Raw genomic sequence first — 27082 nt, forward strand, 5'->3', positions numbered from 1 at the left:
CCTGGGGCTTGGCAGCAACCTGGCCTGGCCACCAGGGGGTGCCAGCTGCACAGCCTGGCTCCGTGCTCCCGCAGCTGCTTGCCCTGCTGTGCATGTGGGTCTGGGGAGCCCCAGCCTAGCAGGGTCCTGCTGGGGCCCACCTCACTGGGTTCTGCCCCCCGGCCTGAGCAGACATGGCCAATGCCTGGATCCCCTGGAAACGGGGGGGGGAGGAGGGTGGCAGTGGAAGCAGCCGTGTGCAGCCCCCCCCCGCAGGCAGCCCCCATCCTAGGTGCCCCACACCAGGTCTAGAAGAGAAGCATCCAGACACCGGGCAGCCAGGGGGAGGCAGCAAACGGCTCAGGTGTGGGCCCTTCCCAGAGCCCTGCCTGCCCCCTCCCCACAGCCCCACCCAGGCCCAGGACAGCCAGGGGAGATGCAGGGAATCCCTGCCGATGGCTAAATATGGAGCTGCCTGGGGCTGGCCCAGCCCAGAGGCAGGGGAGCGGAGGGGGGGTTGGTCTGGGTGTGAAGCCAAGAGGAAGTGTCAGGGCTGACCCAGCTGCTGCCCCTCTGAGGCAAAGCCCTGGCACCTAGCCCCAGCAGAGGCCGGCCCTGCTCCCCCCCCCCCCCGCACTGTAGGGCTACACCAGGGGGGCAGCTGTGACCGCAGCCCCACATTAGCCAGTGGCTCTGGGGGGTCAGGGCACCCCCGCCCAGCGAATCGCCCCCAGGCAGCAGCCAGGCACTGGAGGCAGGACCCAAGGTGGCTCCATCGCCCGCCCAGTGCGGCAGGGGAGGCTCCGGCAGCACCGGGGACAGGGCCCGGCTCCCCCAGTGCCAGGCGCTTCCCCCCAGGGCCAGACGGCCAGCAAGGGGGCAGCAGCGGAGCAGGGCCAGGGACCAAGCCAGCACTCCGGAGCAAGGCTTTATTCCAGACCCAAAGGGGCGCGCACAGTCCGGGGGCTGCAGGCAGGGCCAGGCCTGCCCCTCCCCACCGCTGCAGAGGGGCCTTCGGCTCTGCTGGGCCCCCCCCGGACGGGACCAGCAGGGCCGTGGCCCCCCGAAGGAAGCTGCTGCCCTGCCGGGCCGGGGTCACGCTTGCTCCTGGATGTCTGGGCTGGGCTGCCGGAGGGCCTGCTGCTTCTGCAGCCCTTGCAGCTTGCGGAGCAGCTCCTGCACGAAGGCCTGTGGGGAGCAGAGAGCCCCCGGTTAGCCCCCCGGCCAGGCACCCCCCCGGCTCCCCCAAAGGCTGCTGCCTCCCGGGGCCCCCTCCAGCCACTCCTGGCTGGAGCACCCTCATGCCACCCCCCCCCCCGGGACGCCAGCTCCCCACATGCCCGTTGCTGGGGCAGCCGGATGCCCAGCCTGGAGGGCAGTGCCCGGGGGGACCCGCTAAGAGGGGGGGCGTCTGCAGCCCGGGTGCTCCTGTGGCCCCAGGAGGGAACACGGCAGGTCAGGGGACCCGTCGCCCGCTCTGTGCTGTGGGGGAGTCTCTGGCGGCGGGAACGGGGCTCGGTTCCCCCCCTGCCCCTCCAAGCACCAGGCGCATCCCCACGAGGCCAGCCAGGAGGGCAGCAGCTGGGTCCTGGGCAGGGCTGAGACTGCGGGGGGAGGGCAGGATACCAGGGCTGGACCCCCCCCCCTTCCATGGGGCACTAGGGAGACCAGAGTTCTCTGGAGCGAGCAGCTTGCTGGACAGCCACCAGCCCGGGCCACCAGCGACGGAGCCGGAGATGGGGGGGGGGTTCCTGGGCCGCCCCTCCCTAGGAGGACACTGAGGGACGAATGTTTTTCCCTTTTAAAGCCCTGACCCGCAGGGCCCCGGCGCGCCGCGCAGCCCGGTCCCGTGGGAACGGCGGGAGCAGCCAGCGGCAGCTGGAGCCGGCCTGGGACACATTCCGCAAAGGGGGCTGCCGCCTGCCCCCCGGCTGGCCTGAGCTGGGAGACGTGGGGCCCAGCCTGGCGCTGGGGGCTGAGCCCGGGCAGAGGGCCCAGGGGTGGACATCGGGGCGCTAGGGGGGCCCGGCAGCTGCCGGCCACTCACCTGCGTGTTACTGTGGCAGGACTTCAGGATGCCCTGGAAACAGACACAGATCTGAGCACAGCACCCGGGGGCCTGCCAGCCCTGCCCCCCCCTGCCCAGGGACCCCAGGAGCCTGGCAGCCACAGGACAACCCCCCAGCCCTGCCCCCCCCGCCCAGGGACCCCAGGAGCCTGGCAGCCACAGGACAACCCCCCAGCCCTGCCCCCCCTGGCCCAGGGACCCCAGGAGCCTGGCAGCCACAGGACAACCCCCCAGCCCTGGCCCCCCCCCCCGCCCAGGGACCCCAGGAGCCTGGCAGCCACAGGACAACCCCCCAGCCCTGCCCCCCCCCCCCGCCCAGGGACCCCAGGAGCCTGGCAGCCACAGGACAACCCCCCAGCCCTGGCCCCCCCCCCGCCCAGGGACCCCAGGAGCCTGGCAGCCACAGGACAACCCCCCAGCCCTGCCCCCCCCGCCCAGGGACCCCAGGAGCCTGGCAGCCACAGGACAACCCCCCAGCCCTGCCCCCCCCGCCCAGGGACCCCAGGAGCCTGGCAGCCACAGGACAACCCCCCAGCCCTGGCCCCCCCCCCCGCCCAGGGACCCCAGGAGCCTGGCAGCCACAGGACAACCCCCCAGCCCTGCCCCCCCCGCCCAGGGACCCCAGGAGCCTGGCAGCCACAGGACAACCCCCCAGCCCTGCCCCCCCCGCCCAGGGACCCCAGGAGCCTGGCAGCCACAGGACAACCCCCAGCCCTGCCCCCCCCCGGCCCAGGGACCCCAGGAGCCTGGCAGCCACAGGACAACCCCCAGCCCTGCCCCCCCCCCAGCCCAGGGACCCCAGGAGCCTGGCAGCCACAGGACAACCCCCAGCCCTGCCCCCCCCTCGGCCCAGGGACCCCAGGAGCCTGGCAGCCACAGGACAACCCCCAGCCCTGCCCCCCCCCCGGCCCAGGGACCCCAGGAGCCTGGCAGCCACAGGATAACCCCCCAGCCCTGCCCCCCCCCGGCCCAGGGACCCCAGGAGCCTGGCAGCCACAGGATAACCCCCAGCTCCATCCCGCCGCCCAGGCAGCCATGGGCTAACCCGCCCCAGCTCTGCCCCCTCTCCCCCCAGGCAGCCATGGGCTAACCCGCCCCAGCTCTGCCCCCTCCCCCCCCCAGGCAGCCATGGGCTAACCCGCCCCAGCTCTGCCCCCTCCCCCCCCAGGCAGCCATGGGCTAACCCGCCCCAGCTCTGCCCCCTCTCCCCCCAGGCAGCCATGGGCTAACCCGCCCCAGCTCTGCCCCCTCCCCCCCCAGGCAGCCATGGGCTAACCCGCCCCAGCTCTGCCCCCTCTCCCCCCAGGCAGCCATGGGCTAACCCGCCCCAGCTCTGCCCCCTCTCCCCCCAGGCAGCCATGGGCTAACCCGCCCCAGCTCTGCCCTGGCTCCCACGTACCCTACATTGGGGGGCTGAGCCCTTCCGCACACCAGAGCAAGCCAGGGATGCCCCCCCCCAGGGCAGGGTAGCTGTGCGGTTTTGCCCGTCCCTGCCGAGACCCTGGGGTGGGGCTGCCCCACAGCGGGTGCCACAGGAGGCCGGGCGGCCCACGGCAGGGCGTGGCTGGCAGGCACAGCGCCGAGCGGCTGAGGGGCCGACAGGGCCCTGGCACCCACCTGCAGCTGCGCAGCCCGCGCCTCGTCCGTCTCCAGTTCCAGCAGCTCGTCAATGTTCACTTCATCCGGGATCTCTGCCTCCTGCAAGGGGGAGGCTCAGCACGGGGGGGGGGGGGGGGGCAACCGGGGGAGGGCAGGGAGCAGCCCCCACCGCAGAGCCAGGTCTCTGCTGTCATCTCCTCCTTGCTGCTCCGCCAGCCCCCCCCTCCGAAAACCAGGGTCTCCCCGGGGTGCCCTTGGGAGTGCTGCTCGCCCCCCCCCCCCGATCTCCTGGGGCAGAGCTGCTGGCCACCAGCCGCCCTCGCTGGGAAGCGGGCAGCCCCCGGCCCGGCCCCGCAGGGGAACCGACTCGGGGGGAGCAGACGCCCATTCCTAACCGGCTGAATCCGTCTCGGTTCAGCCTCCAGCATCAGCCCCCCCAGGACACAAAGCTCAGGGCCCAAGTCACCCCGGACGCTGGAGGGAGGCGGTTCCGTCCTGTGGGGCAGCTGTGGGTGGCCAAGTGGGACACAGGCCCCCCCCCCATGAGCCTGGCTTGGAGAAGGGGCCGGGCCACGTAGGCTGCAGCCCCCACTCTGCTGCTGGGGGCCCCGGGCCCCAAAGCAGGGCCACGGGGGACTTGGCTGGGGGGAGACTTTTGGCCCCTGCCCGGCTGCAGCAGCGACCTCCCCCCCCCCCCGCACTGTCCTATCACCCGCCCCGCAGGCCAGAGCGTGGTACCCACGCCTGCTCCTCCCTCCAGCTGGCAGCAGCCCCCCCCTCCCCCCGCTTGGCCCCAGGGCCAGGCTGCTCCAGGCACGCCGGGGACACAGACTCCATTATCCCGCGGGCGCCCAGCACTGCCAGGCTGCACCCCCTGGGCCCAGCCCCCCCGGAGCCCTCCCCCCATTCTGCTCCTTCTGGGCCATCCGGGGCTCTGACCCACCAGCCCACGGCTGGAGGAGGGGGGCCGGCTTGCTCTGTTAGCCGCCAGGAGCTGTTTCTGGAGGGGGGAGGGGAAGAAGGAAAACGGTTCCCCCCCCCCCCCCCCTAGGGAGCAATTCCGGACAATGGAACAGCTGGTCCCAGTCCCACCCCATCTGGCCAGGAGAAATGGGGGAGGGGCTGGCAGAAGGTTCAAACCAGAATACCCCCCCCACGCACACACTTAGCAACACCAGCCCCCCCCCCATGCAGCCTCTGCTTGCCTCTTCCAACCCCCCCAGCCCTGTTCTCCAAGCTGGGGACTGGGCGAAGCAGGGGGCACGCCGGGCCAGGGCAGGGAGCCAGGCACCGCCCTGGGCAGGGGGTTTACAGAGGGGGGCAGGGCCAGGCACAGGGGTGCAGAGCAGGGCCAGGCGCTAGCGAGGGGGTGCAGCCCCCCCAGCCTGCACAGGGGTAGCGGGAGAGCAAAGCCCCCAGAAGGGGCCTTGGCTGGGAGCAGATGGCAGCAGGAGGGCCAGGCCTGGTGCAGGGGGACACTCCCAAACACCTCCCATCCCCCAGGGGCAGAGACCAGGGCCGCCCCGGGCCCCCCCGAGGATGCAAACACAGAGGCTGTTGCGGAAGTGAGCTAGGCCCCTCCCGGTCCCCCTTCCTGCTGCGGGGAGCCCAGCCCAGAGCACCTGGGTCCCTGCCCATCTGGCACCTCGGAAGTGTGGGGGGGGGGGGCTGCAGCTGCCTCACGAGCCCAGTTCAGACTGCAGGGTGGGCTCCCCACCCAGGCAGGAATGGGTCCGTCCCTCCCCCGCCCTTTCCCCTGCCGTGCGGCTATTCCCTTCTCTGTCGCCACCCCCCCCCCCCGGCCAGCCTCATGGGCATCTCCAGGGCTGTCCCCCACTGCAGCCAGCCCCCCCACAGGGCAGGCCAGGATGGGACCTGCAACAGCTGGAGCCGGCTGCTGCTGCTCCCCAGCACCAAGAACTGAGCCTGGCTGGACCCGCCCTTCCGAGCTGCTCCCAGGGGCGGTGCCCCCAGCCCCAAAGCCCTGGCACAAAGCAAGGGGGACCTGGAGGGAACCACAGGGCCCGTCAACAGCCGCTTTCTGGAAGGACCATGGGGCACCGGACGGAGGCACAGGCCCTAGTGTAGACGTGGCTCCGGCGCCCGGCGCGTTGGCAGGCCTGCAGCTCCCTTGGGTGCCGTGTCTCCCGCCTCCCGCCACAAGGCCGGGTGCACTGCGCAGAGCCGGCTTAACGCCCGAGGGCGCGGCAGAGGGGGGAGCCCAGAACAGCTGCCCGGCCCCCGGCTGCAACCCTGCTGTGCCAGTCGCAGCCTTCCCCATGGCGGGAGTGGGCCAGGGAGGGGCGCTCTGTACAGCACCCATCGGGCACCCGGGCCTAGGCCCGACCGGCTGGCGCTTGGCTCTCGCCCGGAGAAGTCGGGGAGAGCGTGGGCGGCTCCCGAGCCAGGAGCGCCCCTGTATAACCCCCCCCCCCACGGCTCTGGATTGGGGACGGCTCAGGGGACTGTCAGACCGCGTTGACCCCCTTTGCAGGGCGACGGCAGCCCCCCTGCAGCTTCCAGGGCCCCCTCCCCGCAATCCCAATCGCTTTGGAACCTCACCCTGCGAGGCAGCAAAGGGACCCGAGGCAGCTGGGGACGCCAGCCCCTCCGCAGGGACCCAAGGGGGGGAAGGAGCCTCCAGTCTCAGGTCCAGTCTTTGCTCTCCTCCCCCACACCCCAGAGCCAGGACCCACCCCCCCACGCACACCCCAGAGCCAGGACCCCCCCACACACACACCCCAGAGCCAGGACTCCCACACACGCACACCCCAGAGCCAGGACCCACCCCCCCACGCACACCCCAGAGCCAGGACCCCCCCCCCACCCCAGCCACACCCCAGAGCCAGGACCCACCCCCCCACGCACACCCCAGAGCCAGGACTCCCACACACGCACACCCCAGAGCCAGGACCCCCCCCCACACACCCCAGAGCCAGGACTCCCACACACGCACACCCCAGAGCCAGGACCCACCCCCCCACGCACACCCCAGAGCCAGGACTCCCACACACGCACACCCCAGAGCCAGGACCCACCCCCCCACGCACACCCCAGAGCCAGGACCCCCCCCACACACACACCCCAGAGCCAGGACCCCCCCCCCACACACCCCAGAGCCAGGACCCACCCCCCCACGCACACCCCAGAGCCAGGACCCACCCCCCCACGCACACCCCAGAGCCAGGACCCACCCCCCACACACCCCAGAGCCAGGACCCCCCCCACACACACCCCCAGATCCGGGGTGTCCTGGCTACCAGCTGCACCAGCCCAAGCCCAAGTGCTTTGTGGGACCCCAGAGCCCCAGCAGGCCGTGGTGAGGAGCCAGTCCACTGCTCCATAAGAGCCCAGCCCAGGTGCAGGGGTGGGGTGGGGTGGGGTGGGGGAAGCGTTCGCCTGAGGCTCAGCCCACACAGCCATGGAGTCAGCGTAGAGCCCCCCCCCATCTCTTTCCTGAGCAGCCCACGAGCCGTGGGGGGGGAGATTGGAGCAGAGACCCCCTCCCCCACACCGCTGACAGACCCCATAGCAGCGGGCGCCTGGAAACCAGGGGTCCCCCAGCCCCGATCCTGGGAAGGAGGGTCCCCAGCAGAGCCCTGGCCTACGCAGGGGGGCAGCTCCTCTCGGCCAAAAGCTGTGGGAGGGGAGTGGGGTCTAATGGCTAGAGACGGGCTGGGCGCCCGGATGCTCATGTTCTACCTTTGGGTCTGGGGCTTACAACATGGGCTCTCTCCTGGCTCCGCGAGGGCAGTGGGGTCTAGCGGTTAGAGCAGGGGGCCTGGGACCCAGAACTCTTGGGTTTTATCGGGGCTCTGGGAGGGGAGTGGGGGCTGGTGGATCGGAGCAGAGGGACCGGGGGACCAGGACCCCTGGGTTGTATCACAGCTCTGGGAGGGGAGGGGAGTGGGGACTAGTGGTTACAGCAGGGAGGGGCTGGGAGTCTGGGCGCTCTCCCGGCTCTGGGAGGGGAGTGGGGACTAGTGGTTAGAGCGGGGGGGGGCTGGGAGGGGGGGCGTGGCGGGGGGGGGGCTGGGAGTCTGGGCGCTCTCCCGGCTCTGGGAGGGGAGTGGGGACTAGTGGTTACAGAGGGGGGGCGGGCTGGGAGTCTGGGCGCTCTCCCGGCTCTGGGAGGGGAGTGGGGACTAGTGGTTAGAGCGGGGGGGGGGGGCTGGGAGTCTGGGCGCTTTCCCGGCTCTGGGAGGGGAGTGGGGACTAGTGGCTACCCCGCAGCTCTGCCCGGCGGTCCCCACCCGGCGCTCCGGGGCCCCGGCTCCCCCCGACGGAGGCGCGCCCCGGCCCCGCCGCTCACCCGGCCCCGGTACAGCTCCTCCAGGCGCCCGTCGATCCACTGCTCGGTGTCCAGCCGCCGCTGCAGCTCCCGCCGGTCGTACTTCACCGTCACCCGGGCCTGGCGCCGCTGGATGCCGGGGCTCCGGGCCGGCTCCGCCCGCGGGCTGCCCAGGGAGCGCACCGGGGACCCCCGCCCCAGCCGCCTGCCCACCCGGTTCGCAGCCATCGCCGCCAGCCCCGCAGCGCTGCTCGACCCGCGGCTTATGGCGGGGGCGGGGCCCGGGGGCGGGGCTTCGGGCCGGGCGAGGCACGGTCCTGCGGGAAGCGCGCAGCACGAGCAGGGGATGGGCGGCCGGTCACCGGGGGCTGCACCACGTGGGGGGCAGGGCTGGGGGCGGGGGCAAGGGTGCCCCACTCGTGGGAGGCGGGGCTGGGGGCAGAAGGGCCCCAGGCGTGGGGGGCAGGGCTGGGGCTAGGCGACACGGCTCGAGGGGCAGGGCTGAGGGTAGGGGGGCCCCACGCGTGGGAGGCAGGGCTGGGTGTAGGGGGGCCCCACGCATGGGGGGCAGGGTTGGGGATAGGGAGGCCCAGGGGTGGGGGGCAGGGCTGGGGCTAGGCGACACGGCTCGAGGGGCAGGGCTGAGGGTAGGGGGGCCCCACGTGTGGGGGCCAGGGCTCGGGGATCAGGTCTGGGGTCAGGGGGGCCCCACGCGGGGGAGGCAGGGCTGGGTGTAGGGGGGCCCCACGCATGGGGGGCAGGGTTGGGGATAGGGAGGCCCAGGGGTGGGGGGCAGGGCTGGGGAGGCCCTGCAGGCTGGGACAGGGGTTCCCTGGCTTGGCCCTGGGCAGGTCGGAGCGGCCCCCCCCCCCCCCCCCCGGCACGGTGGCAGGCAGAGCCGCAGAGTTTCTCTCTCTCTCTCTCAGCGACCACTGAGCTCAGACCCCCTCCCCCGCAGCGCTTCCCTTCCCCGGGGGCCCTTTTCCTTCCTGTGGGGCCAGCCCAGGGCCTGGCCAGCTGCCCCCAAGAGCCCCCTGCCTGCCCCTCCAGGCCCCTTCTGCCCTCCCGTCCCCAGCCTGCAGAGCCAAGGCTGCGGCCCAGCTCCAGGAGCCCCCTTGTGCCTGGGACCCCGACCCCCTCTTCCTGCCCACCCCCCCCCCGAACCCACCCCCACCCCCAGCCAAGTTAGCTCCAGGCACTGGCCCAGAGCTGCCCTGGCTGGCCGGAGACCCACTGCCCCTCTCAGACATTGCTGGGGGCGAGTCCCACTGTGGGCTCCAGTGGTGGGGAAGGCCCATGGGGGGGGTCCCACACAGACCTCCCTCCCCTCCCCCAGGTGCTGGGGCGCTGGAGCTGGACTGCAAAGCTGCAGGAGTTTGGCCTCCTGGACTGGGTTTGAAAAGCGGCTTGCTGGGATTGGCCCTGGTCCAGGCCGGAGGGGAAAACCTCCCCTGTGCCCCCCCCCCCCGCTATAGGGCTGGGACAATTTGGGGGGTGCTGAGCAGGGTGCCCTGAAAGCCGGGCACGTGGGTGGCCGCTCAGCAGAGATTCCATCTGCCCCGCTGATCACACAGAGCGCCACAGCTGGGTTTGGGGTGGTGCACGCTCGGCGCACAGAACAAAATGTATTCCACACGCGGATGGACCGGATGGGTGGGCCCATTGGTGCTGAGAGCCACCGAGCCAAACTGTAACCCCGGTGTACAATGGGAACCACTTCCAAAGCCCCCCCCCCCCTCCCAGCCCCAGTTCGGCCGGTTGCCCTGCGCCCAGGCTGCATTCCCCTGTCATCTCTGACGGACGACCAGTGCTTGGCCAAAGTGGGCCCGTGTTGTGCTGTGGATCCCGGGCCAGCAGGTGGGGAAGGGAGGTGCAGAAAGACCCCCCCCCCCCCGGAGGTGCTGTCAATCCATGTTCACCTTGCATGGGAGGATCAGCTTGATCTGCATCACACAGCCCGGCTGGGGAGGCAGGGAATAGAAACTCCCCTGCCTGTGCCCCAGACCACTGACCTAACCACTAGACTGAGCTTCCTTTTTGCAGGGGCAGGTTGGAGCTGCTTGCCTGGCCTGGCGGTGGAGCTCCAGGGAGCCCCCAGACCTAGACTTGGCTGCTGTGCACCCAGGAGCACCCCTCTAGAGCCAGGCTGCTCCGCAGGCAGGGGATGTGACCCTGGTCCCCGGAGGCCCAGGTGAGTGTCACACCTACAGCCCCGGCAGCGCTTCCCCTGGGCTGGCAGAGCCGTGAGGAAAGGAGAAGTCACCCGGCCCCCAAACGGTCCTTTGCATTTGAGACGGTTCCACTGCTTCCGTGTGTCACCGAGAGGTGGGGAGTCCCCGGGCCCTGCACCCCCCGCTGCAGCCAGGGGCGACTCCCAGCCCGCAGGGAGAACAGATTTGGTGGTTCCCAGGGACACCGGGTAGCACAGACTTGTCGGCACAGGGACCAGGAGCACTCGGTACAACCCACCTCGGGGCGAGGGGGACCCCTCCCTGTATCCTAAGCCAGCCGAGACACACACTCAGCTATTGGCGCAGTGCCCAGGGAAACTGAGGCACGCACCCAGGGCCACCCCAGGACAGTAGAAATCGCCTGCGTCAGAGTGAATACCAGCCCCACTTCCTCACCCCATCTTCATGCCCTTTCCGCCCCTCCTCCCGCAGCCTGGTCGGAACCGGGACCCTCGGGGCAGGGAGACTCGGCCTGCTCCGGCCAGTGGCCAAGGCCCCAGCCCTTGGCGACAGGGGAAAAGGAAGGCGAGTCATCGGGCTCTCGTTTGCACGGGCCCCGTGGCTGGGGCCGCAGCGTGCCCGGTGAGGGCGGGAGGCGCTGTGGGCGGAGCTGGAGCTCTGCACGAGCTCAGCCCAGGCGGCGGGCAGGAAACCCGCGACGTGTCTCGGGGGCCAGCTCGCCGTGGGGAAGGGGCCCAGGCCGTGGGCTGACGGGCGGCGCCGAGACCTGGCAAACTCATCCCACCAAGGGCCCCCAGAGGCAGGCCCGGCTGGCTCACAGGCTCTCAGGAACCAGAGGGGACAATGCAGAGGGGCAGGCACAGGAAGGGGGGCAGCCGCAGGAGCCCAGAGGCGAGGTGGGGATCCCTGCCAGGGTGTCTCCAGATCTCCAGCCCCATCCCGTGGGCCCAAGCAGAGCCCCCTGCTGCCCTCTGGTGGGGGCGAGTGGTCATAGCCTTGAGACGGGAGGGGGGGCGCTTTGGCTGCACTGGGGGGCCTCTGTCACCCCTGGGTAACCAGCTGTCCTGCTTTTAAAGGGACAGCCCCAGATTTCAGCTCTCCTGCCGGGATCCCGACTTTTTCTTAACAATGGACCAATTGTCCCGTATTTTCGGTCTCACTCTCCCATCTGTGCTGGGGGGGAGGGGGTCCTGCTCCTGAGCAGATCCTGGCTTGCCAGCCACCCACCAATAGGGAATTTGGGGGGAGGCAGTGGGGGGGAAGGCTGGTTATGGGGCAAAGCTGCAGTGTGTGGGATCGGCTGCTCCCTCTGCTGGTCCATAAGCGCAGTCCCTGAGACACGCTCCCCCCACACTTGGCCAGCAGGCTCCTACCACTGCCCCTGGCTGGCCGGCTCCTTTCTCCCCCCACTGCCCCTGGCTGGGCTGGCCCCCAGCGGAAGCTCAAACCCCCCGGCCCAGGGCACTGGCCACGAGGAGCCAAGCCCTGTGTGTGTCAAAGCCCCGCACTGCACTGGCTTGGCGAAGATTTTCAGGTAGGTTCTGCTGTGGCAGAAGGAAGCTGGTTCCATCCTGTTCACACCCCACCCTGCAGGATCCGCAGCAGCCCCCTGGGCAGGGTCTTAGCCCCCTCCTCACCTGCTGCCCCCTGCCCAGGACCTGCCCCCAGGCAGTGGGGGGGCTGCTCTGACCCCCAGACCTCTCCCCTACCGAGCCACCTCTTGGGCTGGGTTCATTGACATCCCGGCAGATGGATTCCCTGGGCCCTGGTGCACCAGGCAGCCTGGGGACTTAACTAATTCTTGCCCGCACTGTAGCCAGGGGACAGGGGGTGGCTGGGTTATGCTAGCAGCAGCCTGGAGGTGGAAGCTGCCTTAGGACACTGGGCAGGCAGGAAGGAGCAGGCTGTGTCCAGCCACAGCAGAGCTAGGGGGGCAAGGGGAAGAGATGAGTTTGGCAAAGACATGGGCCAAATCACCCCCCCCCCCCGTGGCTAGAAGTCCGTCCCCTCCCTCACAGTGAAATCTGGGGAGGGTGGGGCTGTGCCCCCCAAAGTCTCCTTGAGAAAAGGTGCGGCCAGATATGGGGCGAGGCGAGTCAGGGCAGGGTGGGTCCTGTCAATTGGCCTGTCACCTCTCCCCAGGCAAACCTGAAAGAGAAGAAGGTAAATACAGAGATTCCAGCGACACCGGTTTTCTTTTTGACGAGGGCTCGGTCGACGCGGGGGTCAGCTGAATGTTTGCCCAGCGGAGTTGTGAGTGCTGCAGAACTTGCTTGACTAGGAGTCGTGGTACCCAGCATCCCGCACTCGGCGTCTGGAAACACGGGCCCCCTGTCTCTGACTCAGCTCCGGGTCGGGCAGGCTGGGGGGATGAGGCATGGGAAGTGGACACGCCGTTACACCTGCTACTTTTCAGGAGGAATGGTTGCACAAGAGGGTTTTTCTTGCGCAAGAGGGGGCAGTGTAGATGCTCCTTCTTGCGCAAGAGCCTCTTCTGAAAAAAAACGGTGGCTCATTAGGTATGCAAATGAGGCTCGATAATATTCCATGCTTAGCCTCATTTGCATATTACTCATGCAAAAGGCTGCAAGTGTAGACATAGCCTGGGGGTCTTTCTGCACAGCTCATTGGCCTCCCACTGGCTGTGGCCACCAGCCCCCGAGGTCTCCATTATCCAGGCCACTGGCTGGGTCCTCTCCCCTCCTTATCAACCCCCAGGGACACCGCCTGCCTGCCCTGGAAGTGTTAGCACCTTCCCCGCCTTGTCTACCTCCACCTTGTGAGGTCGGGGCCTAACCCTCTGGCCTCTGCTCAGAGGGGGCCTGGGCCAAAGGCTGCAGGAAAGTGGCTTGAGAATCGGCTCAGCCCTTTAACATACGCCTCTCCCGCGAGGGGCTGGGGCCCCCAGCGAGTTACTGCAGCGGGGAGGGGGGGCGGTCTCCCCCCACAGCCTGAACGAAAGGGGTTTCACGGCTCCAGAGAGCCGGGCCTGGGCCTGAGGCAGGTCTGGAAGCAGCAGGGGGAGGACCCATTGGTCCTGGGATCTTGCGCAGAGCGCAGTCCACCATAGGGACTCCCGAAATACATCCCTGAGGCAGCTGCCCTGCCTTTCTCCTCTGGCGGTGCCAGGACAAACCCGCCCCTGGGAACAGCGCACAAGGTGCCTCCTGCAGATCCAGCCATTGTGGGCGGGGAAGGGGGTTATAAATCTCTCAGCGACTTTTTAACAGCTGGGTGTTGGAGAGCGTGTGAGGCATTGACCCGGCAGTAACCCGGGGAAGGAGGCCAAACCCTAGTTAATCATTTCTTTTCCTTGTTCCAAGAGCTCTGCCCCCCTCCTCCTTCATCCCAGCAGCCCTGCCTGGAGGCCTGAGGGCAGCAGGGCCCAGTTGCCTGCTGGACCCAGGAGACATGCCCCCATCCCACCCCCGAATACACTGCCCAGCCCAGCTCTTCTATCAAGGAAGTCGGGAGAGAGTCCAGAAGGCTGGAAAAGGGCAAATCTAGGCCCCGTCTATAAAAAGAGAATTAAGAACAACCCAGGAAACTACACTCGTCAGTTTAACTTCCGTGCCAGGGAAGAGAATGGAGCAGGTAATTTAGGAATTCACCTGTGACAGGTTACAGCCAGCACGGATTTGTGAAGAACAAATCTTGTCAAACCAACCTGATCACTTTCTTTGATAGGAGAACAAGCCTTGTGGGTAAAGGACAAGCGGTGGACATGGTGTACTAGCCTTACAGGGAACACTGCCCACAGCCGGCTAGCAATCCTGGCCAGCTCCCACACCGTGTCCTGAACAGCGTGACACCCACTGAACCCCCAACACCCACAGCCCCACACCCAGCCCCCAACACCACAGCTCCCCAAGCCCCCACACCTGCTAGCCCCTAACATCCTCAGCCCCACAAGCCCCAACACCTACCAGCACCACACAGCCCCCAACACGCACAGCTCCCCTGAACCCCAACACCTGCCAGCCCCCCAACACCCTCAGCCCCCCGAACCCTCAACACCCCCCCACCCCCAACACCTGCCAGCCCCCCAACACCCTCAGCCCCCCGAACCCTCAACACCCCCCAGCCCCAACACCTGCCAGCCCCCCAACACCCTCAGCCCCCCAACCCTCCCCCCAACCCCCCCCCCCAATCCTCAACACCTGCCAGCCCCCCAACACCCTCAGCCCCCCAATCCTCAACACCTGCCAGCCCCCCAACATCCTCACCCCCCCAAACCACACCTGCCAGCCCCCAACACTCTCAGCCCCCAATCCTCAACACCTGCCAGCCCCCCAACACCCTCAGCCCCCCGAACCCTCAACACCCCCCACCCCACCTGCCAGCCCCCCAACACCCTCAGCCCCCCGAACCCTCAACACCTGCCAGCCCCCCAACACCCTCAGCCCCCCCCCCAACACCCCCCAGCCCCCCACACCCTGCCAGCCCCCAACACCCTCAGCCCCCCAACCCTCAACACCTGCCAGCCCCCCAACATCCTCACCCCCCAAACCACACCTGCCAGCCCCCCAACACCCTCAGCCCCCCAACCCTCAACACCTGCCAGCCCCCCAACCCCCCCAATCCTCAACACCTGCCAGCCCCCAACACTCTCAGCCCCACAAGCCCCAACACCTGCCAGCCCCCCAACACCCTCAGCCCCTCTGAACCCCCAACACCTGCCACCCCCTGAACCAACTCCCAGTCCCCCAACACCCTCATGCCCCCGCCCATCCACAGACACCGGCAGCCCGCCCCGTATGCAAATGAGCTGGGCGTGCCCTGCTCGCCCAGGGGGCGGGGCGCATCCCAGGTGCGGGCGGGTACGAGGGAGTGTCGGGGGGGGGGGCTCACCTGTGTGACGCGGAGGCGAGGGCGGCGCGGATTGGCTGAGCGCGAAGGGGGCGGGGCTCACCTGTGTGACGGGGCGGCGCGAGCCGGGCGGGGCCGGACCAGTCGCCGCGAGCCGCGCTCGGGGATGGGGCGCTGGGGGCTGCTGCTGCTCGCGCTCTGCGCCGGGGCCCGGGGCCTCGAGGGATCGGGGGAGACCGGGGGGAGCCGCGCGCCCGGGCCGCCGCTTTCGGGTAAGGGGGGGGCTGTGGCTCTGGCGGGGGGGCGGAGGTCGGGGGGGGGGGGGCTGTGGCTCTGAGCGGGGGGGCGGAGGTCGGGGGGGGGGGCTGTGGCTCTGAGCGGGGGGGCGGAGGTCGGGGGGGGAGGCTGTGGCTCTGAGCGGGGGGGCCGGGGGGGGGGGCTCTCTGGGGGGGGGCGGGGGGGGGGAGGCTGTGGCTCTGAGCGGGGGGCGGAGGTGCGGGGGGGGGGCTGTGGCTCTGAGCGGGGGGGCGGGGGGGGAGGTCGGGGGGGGAGGGGGGGGGGGCTGTGGCTCTGAGCGGGGGGGGGGGCGGAGGGGGGGGGGCTCGGGGGGGGGGCCGGGGGGGGCGGAGGTGGGGGGGGGGGGGGGGGCTGGGCTCTGAGCGGGGGGGCCGGGGGGGGGGGCTGTGGCGGAGGGGGGGGGGGGGCTGTGGCTCTGAGCGGGGGGGGCGGGGGGCGGAGGTCCGGGGGGGGGGGGCTGTGGCTCTGAGCGGGGGGGGCGGAGGTCCGGGGGGGGGGGCTGTGGGGGGGGGGGGCTCTGAGCGGGGGGGCCGGAGGTCCGGGGGGGGGGGGCTGTGGCTCTGAGCGGGGGGGCCGGGGGGGGGGAGGCTCCTGGGGGGGGAGGCCGGGGGGGGGGCTGTGGCTCTGAGCGGGGGGGGGGGGCGGAGGTGCGGGGGGGGGAGGCTGTGGCTCTGAGCGGGGGGCGGAGGGGAGGCTGCTCTGGGGGGGGGGAGGCTGTGGCTCTGAGCGGGGGGCGGAGGCCGGGGGGGGGGGAGGCTGTGGCCGGGGGGGGAGGCTGTGGCTCTGAGCGGGGGGGCGGAGGTCCGGGGGGGGGGGGGGAGGCTGTGGCTCTGAGCGGGGGGGGGGGCGGAGGTCCGGGGGGGGAGGGGGGGGGCTGGGGGGGGGGGGCTGTGGCTCTGAGCGGGGGGGGGGGCTGGAGGTCCGGGGGGGGGGGGCTGTGGCTCTGAGCGGGGGGAGGGGGGGGGGGCGGAGGTGGGGGGGGAGGCTGGGCTCTGAGCGGGGGGGGGCGGGGGGGGGGAGGTCCGGGGGGGCTGTGGCTCTGAGCGGGGGGGTGGGTATCGGGGAGGGGCTGGCCCTCACCCGCCTGGGAGGGCTCCTCCGTCCAGGTGTCGTCCCCCCTCCCCGTGCTGTGCTGGGGGGTTGAGACCCTGTTCCGCGCACTTCGGGGCCAGGCGCCGTGCCCCGAGGCGGGGTGGGGCTGCGGGAGCCCTCCCTCAATGGGGCGCTCCAGTCGGAGGGAGCTGGTGGGGGCATCACACCCAGCTGGGTCTCTCCCCCCCGCCCCCGCTTAGGCTTCCTGGAAGAGCCTCCTGCAGGTGGGGGTGAGTCGGGCACGGAGCAGCCAGGTGGCTGGTGTGGGGGTGAGTCACTCCCCACTGCTCCGGAAGGGGCTGAGTCCGAGCAAACTCCAGTGCCAGGATGTTGGCAGGGTGGGGACCAGAGTGTCTCCTCCACCTGCTGGCTGCTTGTCTCCCACCCCAAGGGGGCTGCTCCTCCCTGGGGTGTCCTAGGTCACCCCTCCTTTACCTCCGAGTCTCAGAACTGCTCGGAGGGCCCTTTGCTGGGCCCCACTCGGCGAGGGGGCGATGGTGACCCCCGAGAGCTGGGATGTGGACCCAGGTGTCCTGGCACCCGTGCCTGGTGCTTTCACCGCTGGGGGCAGTGGTGGTGTGGGCCTGGGGGTCCCAGGATGTTGGCGAGACTGGGGTGGGTGAGATCATGTCTGTCCGACCAGCTGCTGGGAGAGGGACCAGCTGGTAACACATCACATCACCTCACCCACCTGGGCCTGTCTCTGGGCTCCTCTTTCCCAATGAAAGGCGCCCTTAGAAATGCAAGGCATTCTCCTGGCTGGCGCATCCCTGGGGCTCTGGTTTCAATAGGAGAGCACCTCTAGCTAGCAGGGTTCTTAACCTGGGGTATAGCCTACTGTTATCTGCCTTATTTCGGCCTGCTAACATGATATTTGCTTTGTTTTAGTGAATTAATAGCTTTTAGTTTATTATTGTTTTCCCTTTATATAGATTTAAATATGTTGGAATTGCAAGGAACCTGCAGAATTCATTTTCTGTAGGATGGCTTAAAGCAGTAGATAATCCGGGAAATACTTGTTTGTAACTTTCTATAAAGGGGCGAAGCAAGAGTTTATTTTTTTTCAATCCTGCCCTCAATTTAATGTATAAACCTGCTAACATAGCAGTAATGGCCATTTCAAATTTCCTGCGCAATCACAACAGATAGAGGCCCGTAGACTCCTGCACTTTCTCTGTGGTTTCGGGAAATTATCCAAGAAAACATCAGTCATTCGTAATAAATATTTGTAAGATACCCAAAGATTGCTAAAATCGAAGATGGTACCCTCAGAAATCTTAGGCTGCTAGGCCCAGTTATGGAAAAGGGGTGGTATATCTGGAACACTTTGGTGCCAAAAAGGACATTTAGGCCTAGGGATTTGGGAGATTGGGGCTGCTGGACCGGCATTGCCGAAATCAGTCCACTCCGGAGAGTTATCTTGTCAGTCAGAGAAACTGAATACTCCTCCCTCTCTCTCTCTCTCTCTCTCTCTCTGTGGCTATGTCTAGACTGGCATGATTTTCCGCAAATGCTTTTAACGGAAAAGTTTTTCCATTAAAAGCATTTGCGGAAAAGAGCGTCTAGATTGGCACGGATGCTTTTCCGCAAAAGCACTTTTTGTGGAAAAGTGTCCGTGCCAATCTAGATGCGGTTTTGCGCGAGAAAGCCCCGATCGCCATTTTCACCATCGGGGCTTTTTTGCGCAAAACAGTTTTTAGCTGTCCACACTGGCCCTCTTGTGCAAAAACATTTCTGGAAAAGGGCTTTTGCCCGAACGGGAACGTCAAAGCATTTGCGCAAGAAGCACTGATTTTGGACAGTAGAACGTCAGTGCTTTTGCGCAAAATCAAGCAGCCAGTGTAGACAGCTGGCAAGTTTTTGCTTTTGTGGAAAAACTTGCCAGTCTAGATGCAGCCTGTTTCTTAAACTATGTTCTGTGGAAAAACTCGCAATAGTGCCGTGACCTCTTCTTTGTTTTTGTCTCTTTATTTTTTTTTTTTTTGGTCGGATAATTTTTTAAGAACACTTTCATAAGTGTGCCTCAAAAAAATATTATTGTTTGGTGTTCTGTGGCCTCAAAGTTTAAGAGACTCTGCTCTTGCTTTCTCTCTAACTGCTTTCTCGTTTCCTTAATTTTGCTTTTAGGTATCCTACTACCACTTGCTCCCAGGTCTTCCAGGGGAAGGGAAGCCACCCTTCTCCATCCAACCTTGGGATCCTTGTGTGTGTAGGAATTATTATTATTACTCCTCTTTGTCCACTTAGAGAAGTTTGAATTTGATCGTGTTAATGACGTCTTGGGTAGGAATTCAAGTGGTTTGGGTTCTTCCGGCTGGTTTTGTCGTGGAAGTGTTATCGTTATTCCATTAGCGATAAAGCTGTTTTCTATTTCATTCCCTGAGTTAGTGTGGCTGCTGCCAGCCCTCGAAGGAACCTTGCGGTTCCACTGAACTGTAACCTGGGATAGAGGATGAGCCTAGATCTTTTCCTGATCAGACTGGCGAGCCTTACCCATCCAAATTTTACCGAAACTCCTTCTCAGGCTGCAGGGGGTTACCTCTGCTCCCCCAGGGCATTTCACAGGGTTGCCAGGTGTCCGGTATTTGAGCTTTCTGTCTGGGAAACAAATTGAGAAAATACCGGACATCGAAATGTTCAGTATTTTCTAATTACGTTTTATTATTATCATGAGTATCAGTGCAGAGTTGCGTACTGCCTGGCTGGTAGACCCGCTCGCGCAGTGTGAGCACGTCCCAGCCAGGCAGTACTCAACTACACAGTTGTGGAGGGGGGCAGGGCGGGCTGGAATCTCCGGGGCTGGACTCACCCGTGCACCCCGCCAGGACCATGCTCCGGACAAGCAGTGCCCTGGAATCTGCGTGCGCCTGGGCCAGCCCTGCTCCCCACCAGCCGGTTCCTCCCCCCGGTCTCCCCTGGCGCGCCCCCCCCCCCCCGGGGTCTCCCCTGGCCAGCCCTGCTCCTCACCAGCCGGTTCCTCCCCCCGATCTCCCCTGGCGCGCGCACCCCCCCCCCCCCCCCCCCGGTTTCCCCTGGCCAGCCCTGCTTCCCACCAGCCGGTTCCTTCCTCCAGTCTCCCCTGGCCAGCCCTGCTCCCCCCCCGATCTCCCCTGGTCAGCCCCCTCCCCCAACCCCTCCTGGCCAGCCCTGCTTCCCACCAGCCGGCTCCTCCCCCCCAATCTGCCCTGGCCAGCCCTGCTGCCCCCGACCTCCCTCCAACCAGCCCCATTCCCCTCCCAGCTTCCCCCGCCCCAATCTTAGATCAAGTATATCTGATATTTTTTGAAACCCTTGGGTTACCCTGGTGCTTCACCTAGCCTGCTGTAAAACTAGGCAACATCTAGCTAAGTCTGTCCCAGCTAACGCGTCAGCCGATGGGCGGCTCCGAGTGCTACCCGCCGCAGTATAGGCACTGTCCTGATACTCCAGCCGATGCATTTGATGGGGTGTCTGGCTTCGCAGACCAGCCCTTTTCAAAGAGGGGTAAGCCACGGCCACGGCCCACACCGGGCTCCGCCAAGGGGGCCTGTAGTGTGCAAAGAGCTTGCCCGTCGGCAGGGATTTGCCCTCAGCGCTAGGGGTGGCGGCACCAGAACTCACAGCGGTTGTTGGGGGGGGGAGGGTCTGGAGAAAAGGGAGCTGGAGCAGCGCTCAGCTAGGCCTGGTGACCTGGGCCAGTGGCGTCTGGCTACGGGCTGCTCCTGCCACACAGCTGGGGGAGCCAAGCCCCGGGCGATGGGTGAGCCCTGAGTTGCTGTTTCCTTTGTCCCACCTGCGATCTGACCGGGCTGGCCCCCACGGCGTCAAGGTGGCTCTGCCCAGACTTTTCAAAGGTCCTTGGCCTCTAGCAGGGAGCTTTCTGCAGCTTCCTCCTGTCCGCACCCCGCAGCCACCTTGTCAACAAAACGACTTCCTGGTGCAGGCGGCCTGGGCCCAGCCCTGGCTGCTCTGTGGCTGGAGCCGCGTCTCGAATCTTCGCTCTGGGGAGCTTCCTCCTGAGTAGCCAATGGAACCAGTCAAGCCTCAGCCAGAAGCGGGCGAGGGAAGACGGAAGCTGGGGTTTCCGCGGGGGTCGCTCTTGCAGCAGCCGAGCCTTGCACGGGGCAGCCTGGCTTGTCCTGGACCCATCCAGTTTGCAGCGTGTTGAATTCGCACCCCTGCGGGGGGAGGCAGTTGCGCCCCCGTGTGTGACGTGGGGGAGACCCCCCCCAGGCCAGCTGAGACCGGCCCGGTGTGGGGGGGCCGTGTGGACACAGCGTAGCAGGCTCCCTACAGTGGCTGCACCTCCCGCCCCTCCCCAAATGCCGTTCTGTGCCTTGCCGTGGGGCGTGGCTCGGGGGCCTTTCCGTGGTTCTGTCTCTCGGGCTGTCGTGTGCCTAGTGCAAAACGCCGCCCTTCTGCCGTGGGGCTGCGGGGATTGTGCCTGGGGGCAGGCGGCTCGATGCGCCTTCGGTGACTCATCAGACGGATGGGAACCTGCGCTGCCCGGCTGGGGAGGGTGCGCCGGGGTCACGGCGAGGTGGCACCCACGTTGCTGCCGCTTCCCAGAGCTGCGTTGCTGGCTGGGATCTCTCCTGTGGCAGCCCGGGCCAAGGGCACGTCCGGAGGGGCGCGGGGTGTGGTGGGGGTGTGAGATGCTCCAGCCCCACTGCAGGGAAGGCAGCAGCTGGCGCTCACACGGGGGTGGCCTCTGCGGGAACTAGAATGACTCACTGCATTCGGGGTCAGCGCCCCCCTGCCTGGAGCTGCCCAGACTGGTGGGTGGCCGAGCTGCACAGTTTTGAGCCCTCGCGGCCACAGGCAGGTGGCTCACAGCTTCCCCTCCGCGCCTCGGGTTAGGGAGCAAACACGGGATCCGGAGCAAACAGGTTCACGGCCTCTGCCTCCCCGAGCAAGGAGGAAGCGGGAGACTGGGCGTTGGCGGCTGGCATACCAGGGACGAGCCTGGGTTATGTTCGTCCCTCGGTTCCCAGCAAAGAGGAGGGGGCGGGTGGGGCTGATAGATGTTCAGCCGGGCATCCAGCAGTGAGTTTGCTCAGCCCCTGGCCAAGCCGGCTGGGCATTTCTAGCCAAACCTGTGGGAGGAGCCAGGCCCCTCAGATCCCTGTCCAGCAATAAGCTCACGGGTGGTGCAAATTCTGGGAAGCTGGTGGCACCTGCCCACCAGTGGCTGGTGAGATTCGAACCCGCAACCCCAGGATTCACAGGCTGAAGCCTTAACCCCTTGCCAGGGCAGGAGAAATTCGAACCCACAACCCCACGCATCCGAGGTTCATGCCTGGCCCACTAGGTCAGGGCCCTCCCTTGCCGAGATCACGGAGAGCAGGGATCTGGGCTTGGATTGCGAGCAGCGGTGGGGCGGGTCTGGGAGGGGACTGCTTTGGGGCAGGGGCTGTCTCTCGGTTCCCTGTTTGAACTGGGGGTGGGCTGGGGGAGCGGCTGGGCTGGGTCTGAGGCCCCGAGGTGCTACCCAGGGTTCATAAGGGTAACCAGCGCTCCCAGCAAACGGCGCGTCGGCTCCGGCATCTCGCCGCACGGCTGCAGCTCGGGCGTGGGAGACGGAGTGAAACTGTGGGCGGCGGAGCCGGTCCAGCCTGTTTGGGTGACGTCACTGGGGTGACCCAGCAGCTTTCCTCGCCGAAGGCTCTGGCCTGGCTTGTGCCGGGAAGGGGGGGCTCCAGAGCTCGGGGGCGGGAGGCAGGCGCCAGCCCCGGCAGTGGCCATGCCAGGTACCTGCGGCTGGCAGCTCAGACCTTCTGAACTCCCTCGAACGTGCTGCTTCCCATAACTCCCTCCCCTGCGGCGCCCCGAGCAACCGCCCGGAGGGCTGCCTTCCTGGGGAGCTGCGTTGCGGGCTTGGCTGGCACTGAGCTCGCTGAGCCCTCCGTCTGCCGACTCCTCCTCTTAGTCCCCGAGGGGCTGAGAGTGGGGCAGGGCCGGGGGAAGTGGCGCCTGGTGTACGGCGAGCCAAGGGATTTTTCTGGGGACCCCGACTCTCGGAATTAGCGGGGCAGGAGAGCCGCCCGGCCGCCCCGGCACTGGGAACGCAGTCTGGTGTTTGCACTAGTGGGGGGAGAACCCCCTTGGGGGGCAGGGGGCTGTAAACGAGCCTCGGCCCCTCTCGGGTGCTGCTAGAAGAGCTGCTCAGGCGCGTCTGGGTGACTCGGGGCTGGGATTCTCGTCCGCGCTGTGGGCTGTGTCCAGGCGGGAGGGGCTTGGCTCCTGGCCCCCCGCCTATGGAAAGGGGGTTCCCCCTCCCCGGCTCAGTTCCAAGTTGGCCAAAAGGCTCGTCCTGCGCCCTGGTGGAGCCGGCTCGCGTGCTCCTGTCTGGAGAGCGTCTGGTGTCCCGGGTGTGGCGCACCAGGCTCTGCCTCGGTTCCCCAAAGCAGGCAGGGCCCTGGGCTGCGGCGTTAATACGGCCTGGGGCCCGCCGTGGGCCGAGACCCTTCTGACACCGCCCTGCCGGGAGCGCCCGGGTCAGCCTCAGCGTTTCCTGCCCCCCGGCCCCTCCTCGCTAGGTCCCTGGGCGCCGAGCGCAGGGCTGAACCGTGCGCCCCCGGGAAGCACGTGGGGGCCTCGTTTAGAAACCGCTCTGGGGGAAGTGGCGGGAGAGCCGCTGGCGCTGCAGTCCTGCGGGTGGGGGCCGCCTGAGCCCCGTGCCGGACAGGGCTGGTTCCTCTTTGCTGGGCTGCTGCTCTGGCCTTTCTCCCAGCCAGCCCCTCGCGCCTGGGGGGCTCCCTGTGGGCAGAGCCTCTCGGGTTGCTGGCTGCTCGGGGCAGGGGCCGTCCATGAGCGCAGCCGGGCCTCAGGCCCCTAGTGAGGGGGCGCTGACGGGGTCCCTCTGCTTCCCTCCCCAGAGCTCTGCCTCTTGCCCAAGGTGGTGGGGAGGTGCCGGGCCTCCTTCCCCCGCTGGTGGTACAACGCCACGAGCCAGGCCTGCCAGGCCTTCGTCTACGGCGGCTGCAGGGCCAACCTCAACAACTTCGTGACGGAGGACGCGTGCCGGCTGGCGTGCGTCGCGCCCACAGGTGAGGCCCCCGGTCTCTGCTCTCCCGCTGGGCGCCCGGCCCGGGCGGGGTCTCTCCGTGGGGCGGGGGCCGTGGGCACCGGGGGGGGGCTGTGCTTGGCGGATGCGTGGCGCTGGCAGGGCAGTGCGTCCTCACACCCGCTTTCTTCCCAGACGGGGAGGGCTTGGCTGAGACGCCGCTGCCCAGCCGGAAGGAAGTGCCCGATGCAGATGGTGAGTAGTGGGGGCGCTGGGGCTGCTCGCTGGGGGCCAGTCCTGCTCTGCTAGGCTCCCTAGGCCAGACTGGGATAAACGGGACCTGCATGGGGCCCCCAGCGGCCAGGTCTGGGACCTCCCGGGGAGGGGGGCATTGCTCTGTGCCCTGCTGGCCCCTGCGGCTGCAGCTCCCCTTGGCCGAGGGGTAGCGGGTAGGGGGCTGCCTCGGAGCTGGGCTTTGCCCCTTCCTCCTGCCTCCAGCTTCCCCGCTCCTTGGGGTGACTCCGGAGCCCCGCAGCCCCTCTGGCTCTTCTCCTGCGCCCTCCTAGGGGCTGCCTTGTGCCTGCAGCTAGCACAGCCGCTGGCTGGGACCTCCGGGCCTTGGGGGACTGGCCCCATCTGAGTCCAGTGAGCAGCCGGGTGTTGCTGGGGAGCACCCAAAGCACCCGGTCCAGCTCCCTGGGGTGATGTCCTGGGGCCTCGCCTTGGATGGGCGCACGGGCGGCAGGTTGGGGGCTGGGGTCTTTGCTTTGCAGCTGCCTCCCTGTGACCCGGCTGCAGAACGGAGGGCGGGGGTGGGGAACAGGCCACCGGGCTGTCTCCCCCCAAAAAAGGAGCCTGAGGTGTGGGATCAGAGCAGGGAGCTCCTCTGGCCTGCCCGTTCTCGCCCCCCACTGCAGGGGCGCCCCCGCAGCACGGCCGGCCAGCCAGCAACTCGCCCAGCTATGAAGGTGGCGTGTCTCCCCCGCGGGGGGGGCTGGGTCTCGGCGGGCAGGGCGGGGCCTGCAGGGAACGGGCTGCGTTGCTGCGGCGCTTGTGGGGTGCCAGGGCTCTGCAGGGGCAGGTGGCGGATGCCCGGCGCCGCGGGCGGGACGGTCACTGGGCGGCCTTGTCCCTGCGCTAAGGCTCTGGCCTCTTGCGCCGCCCCTCCTCCCCCAGAGTCCTGCACGGCGCCGCGCGTGACCGGCCCCTGCCGCGCCGCCTTCCCCCGCTGGTACTACGACCCGGCCACCGGCGCCTGCCAGCAGTTCGTCTACGGGGGCTGCAGGGGCAACAGGAACAACTACCTGCGGGAGGAGCAGTGTCTGCAGCAATGCCGCGGGGCTGCCGGTGAGCGAGCCGCCCGGGAGGCAGGGCTGGGGGGGCGCTGGCGGGGCTGTGGGGGGAGGGGCCCTGAGCTGCCGGAGGTGGTGGGGCCGTGCGGGGTGGGGCCCTGAGGTGGTGGGGCTGTGGGGGGAGGGGCCCTGAGCTGCTGGAGGTGGTGGGGCTGTGCGGGGTGGGGCCCTGAGGTGGTGGGGCTGTGGGGGGAGGGGCCCTGAGCTGCTGGAGGTGGTGGGGCCGTGCGGGGTGGGACCCTGAGGTGGTGGGGCTGTGGGGGGAGGGGCCCTGAGCTGCCGGAGGTGGTGGGGCTGTGCGGGGTGGGGCCCTGAGGTGGTGGGGCTGTGGGGGGAGGGGCCCCCAGCTGCCCCACGTGGAGGGGCCTTGGGGGAAGGGGCTGTCTTAGGGCTCAGCCTGTCTCTCTCTCTCTCTCTCTCTCTCTCTCGCAGGTGGCCCGGAGGGGCCTGACGTTCACTCCACCAGAGGTAAGAGGCCAGGCCGGGCCCCCCACCTGAGCCCGGGGACCCCCCCTGCAGTGCTGGGCTGTTGGTGTGAGGAGGGGGCCACGGAGCAAGCGCCTGCCCCCCACATTCACCCGCTTCCCCTCTGCTCCCCGCAGTGGTGGCGCTGGCCGTGCTGCTGGCCGTCCTGGCGGCCGTCCTGCTGGGCTTGGGGGTCGTGGTCTTTGCCAGGCTGTGCAGGAAGAGCCCGGAGCTGCAGGGGGGCGTGCCCTGGAGGCCCCTGGACGACAAGGAGTACCTGATGAGCAACACCTACACGCTGTGAGGGGGCACCGGCCCCCCCCGCCCGGGGCTCGGCCCGGAGCCTGGGACTCAGCCGGCGTGGAGGAGCGTCCGTGGGTTATAAACGCCCCCTGCCGGAAGCTGCTGCCCGACGACACTTCCAACTTTTTTTTTACCACAATAGTTAGTGTGCAAACTGCTCCTGGCAGACCCCGGGCACTCAGCCCCAGCCCCTGCCCCTGCCCCTGCCCCGACAACAGGGCCTTGCTGGGCAGCTCTTTTCCCCCCCCCCCCATGAGCCTTTCCATGCTGGAGAGGGGCACCCATGCCCTGTGGGGCTGATGGGGGAGCTGAGAGCACTGCAGCCAGCCTGGTCTCTTCCCAGCAGCTGAATCTGACGGGATCCCATCTGCCCCTGGCTGGCGGGCTCTGAGGGGCCTGTGGTACAGCTGTGGCTCCTGTTCCCTGGCATGGCCCGGCCACGGGATGGGCCGCAGAACCGTGGCTGCTGGGGGAGGCCCTGTCATCTGGCCTAAGTCTGGGGGTTAGGACAGATCTGGGCTCCCAGCCTGCAGCAGGCGCCTCCCAAGGGTCCAGCCCAGCTCCCCAGCCTGGCTGCCGTGCCGAGAGGGGAACAGCCAGTTGCCCCCAGACCAGCTCTCTGCCCTGCTGAGGGGGCCTGGCTCACCCCCCTGCCCGGTGCAGGGGGGGGTTGCAAGCCCTGTTAACTCCTGCAGGCTGTGGGGCTGACCCCTGCCCTGGGGGCAGCCTGAACTGGGCACAGTGGGGCCAGCTCGGGGTGGGGGAGCTGTAATGGCTCCGGAGGGCGAGTCCCTCCCTGCTCAGAGATGCTGGGGCTGTCCCCTCCTGCGGGGTGCTCAGTGGCTAGGAGTAATGCTACAGCCCATGATCCGGCACCTTCCTATGGGCACAGACCTGCCCTCCTGGGCTCTCCTGTGCCCTTCTGTCCAGCCGGCGCCTGGACCTTCTGCAGCCGCTGGTGTCTGGGAGTGGCCTCCGCAGGGTCCGGCCTGTCGGGTGCCAGCACCGCCCGTGCCTGTGTCTGAGCCAGCAGCGAGCAAGCGGTGCTGCCGTGCAGGGGCTGAGCCTTTGGCGTCTGCCAGGGACCCTGTTCAACTTGTTTTTTTACATTCTGAGATTTCTTTGAATAAAGGGGAAAAGGAAACGGTTCCTCTCCTGCGCCTGCCTGGGCCCCGGGGGGCTTGCGGGGCTGGGAGCCGGCCTGGAGAGTGTGGGGTGGGCAGGGTGGCGTGAGCACGGCTGCAGGGCTTTGGTGGGGGCGCTCTGTGGCACCGCAGCGCCCTCCCCTCCATGCGGGTAATGGCCCCATAGCCTTGCACTGTCTCAGGCTGCAGGGAGACCAGCCCTGTCCCCCGCACCTGGGCTCCGCAATAGCCTGGCCCTGGGAGCAGTGGCAGCTTATGGAGGGAGCCAGCTGCTGAGCTGTGTGCATGGTGGTGGAACCAGGGCTGGTACCAGGCTGGCCTGCCAAGGGTCAAGTGGGCCCAGCCAGCCTCCAGGTGCAGGCTCTGAGCTCTACCTTGGGTGGCTGCTCACCTGGAAACTGCCCCCCAAGCTCTGCCCAGCAGCCTCAGGAAAGAAGCAGCTAGGCCTAGCGGTCACAGCTCTGCTGCACAGTTCCAGGCTGCCTGAGCCTAAAGCCACCTCTGG

The 27082-nt window shown here is 67.9% G+C and overlaps 2 protein-coding genes across 2 annotated transcripts; one reads left to right on the forward strand and one right to left on the reverse strand.

The window, feature by feature from the left end:
• Positions 1-894: 894 nt before the first annotated feature.
• PPP1R14A (protein phosphatase 1 regulatory inhibitor subunit 14A) lies at positions 895-8243 on the reverse strand. The gene is made up of 4 exons (XM_075915243.2): positions 7959-8243; positions 3665-3745; positions 2027-2059; positions 895-1167 (listed from the first exon to the last, which is right to left on the reverse strand). Exons 1-4 carry the CDS (start codon positions 8163-8165, stop codon positions 1075-1077), a joined length of 414 nt encoding a protein of 137 aa, XP_075771358.1. The 5' UTR covers positions 8166-8243; the 3' UTR covers positions 895-1074.
• Positions 8244-15059: 6816 nt separating this feature from the next.
• Positions 15060-26576, forward strand: SPINT2 (serine peptidase inhibitor, Kunitz type 2). Its single transcript, XM_089769884.1, has 6 exons — positions 15060-15210; positions 23185-23355; positions 23508-23567; positions 24489-24659; positions 25097-25132; positions 25267-26576. The coding sequence occupies exons 1-6, from the start codon at positions 15105-15107 to the stop codon at positions 25431-25433; spliced, it is 711 nt and encodes a 236-aa protein (XP_089626010.1). The 5' UTR covers positions 15060-15104; the 3' UTR covers positions 25434-26576.
• The last annotated feature ends 506 nt before the right edge of the window (positions 26577-27082 follow it).

The sequence above is a fragment of the Pelodiscus sinensis genome, chromosome 18 (assembly GCF_052426305.1).
Source record: "Pelodiscus sinensis isolate ZL-2025 chromosome 18, ASM5242630v1, whole genome shotgun sequence".
NCBI classification, from domain to species: domain Eukaryota; kingdom Metazoa; phylum Chordata; order Testudines; family Trionychidae; genus Pelodiscus; species Pelodiscus sinensis.

Bases quoted from the DNA above. Each gene is read 5' to 3' on its own strand.
- PPP1R14A (XM_075915243.2), bottom strand. From the start codon at position 8,165: ATGGCTGCGAACCGGGTGGGCAGGCGGCTGGGGCGGGGGTCCCCGGTG. The intron at 2,060-3,664 runs GTGGGTGCCAGG...GTCTGTTTCCAG, and splicing joins CGCGGGCTGCGCAGCTGCAG to GGCATCCTGAAGTCCTGCCA. The intron at 1,168-2,026 runs GTGAGTGGCCGG...TGCTCCCCACAG, and splicing joins CCTGCCACAGTAACACGCAG to GCCTTCGTGCAGGAGCTGCT.
- SPINT2 (XM_089769884.1), top strand. From the start codon at position 15,105: ATGGGGCGCTGGGGGCTGCTGCTGCTCGCGCTCTGCGCCGGGGCCCGG. The intron at 15,211-23,184 runs GTAAGGGGGGGG...TTCCCTCCCCAG, and splicing joins GCCCGGGCCGCCGCTTTCGG to AGCTCTGCCTCTTGCCCAAG. The intron at 25,133-25,266 runs GTAAGAGGCCAG...TGCTCCCCGCAG, and splicing joins TGACGTTCACTCCACCAGAG to TGGTGGCGCTGGCCGTGCTG.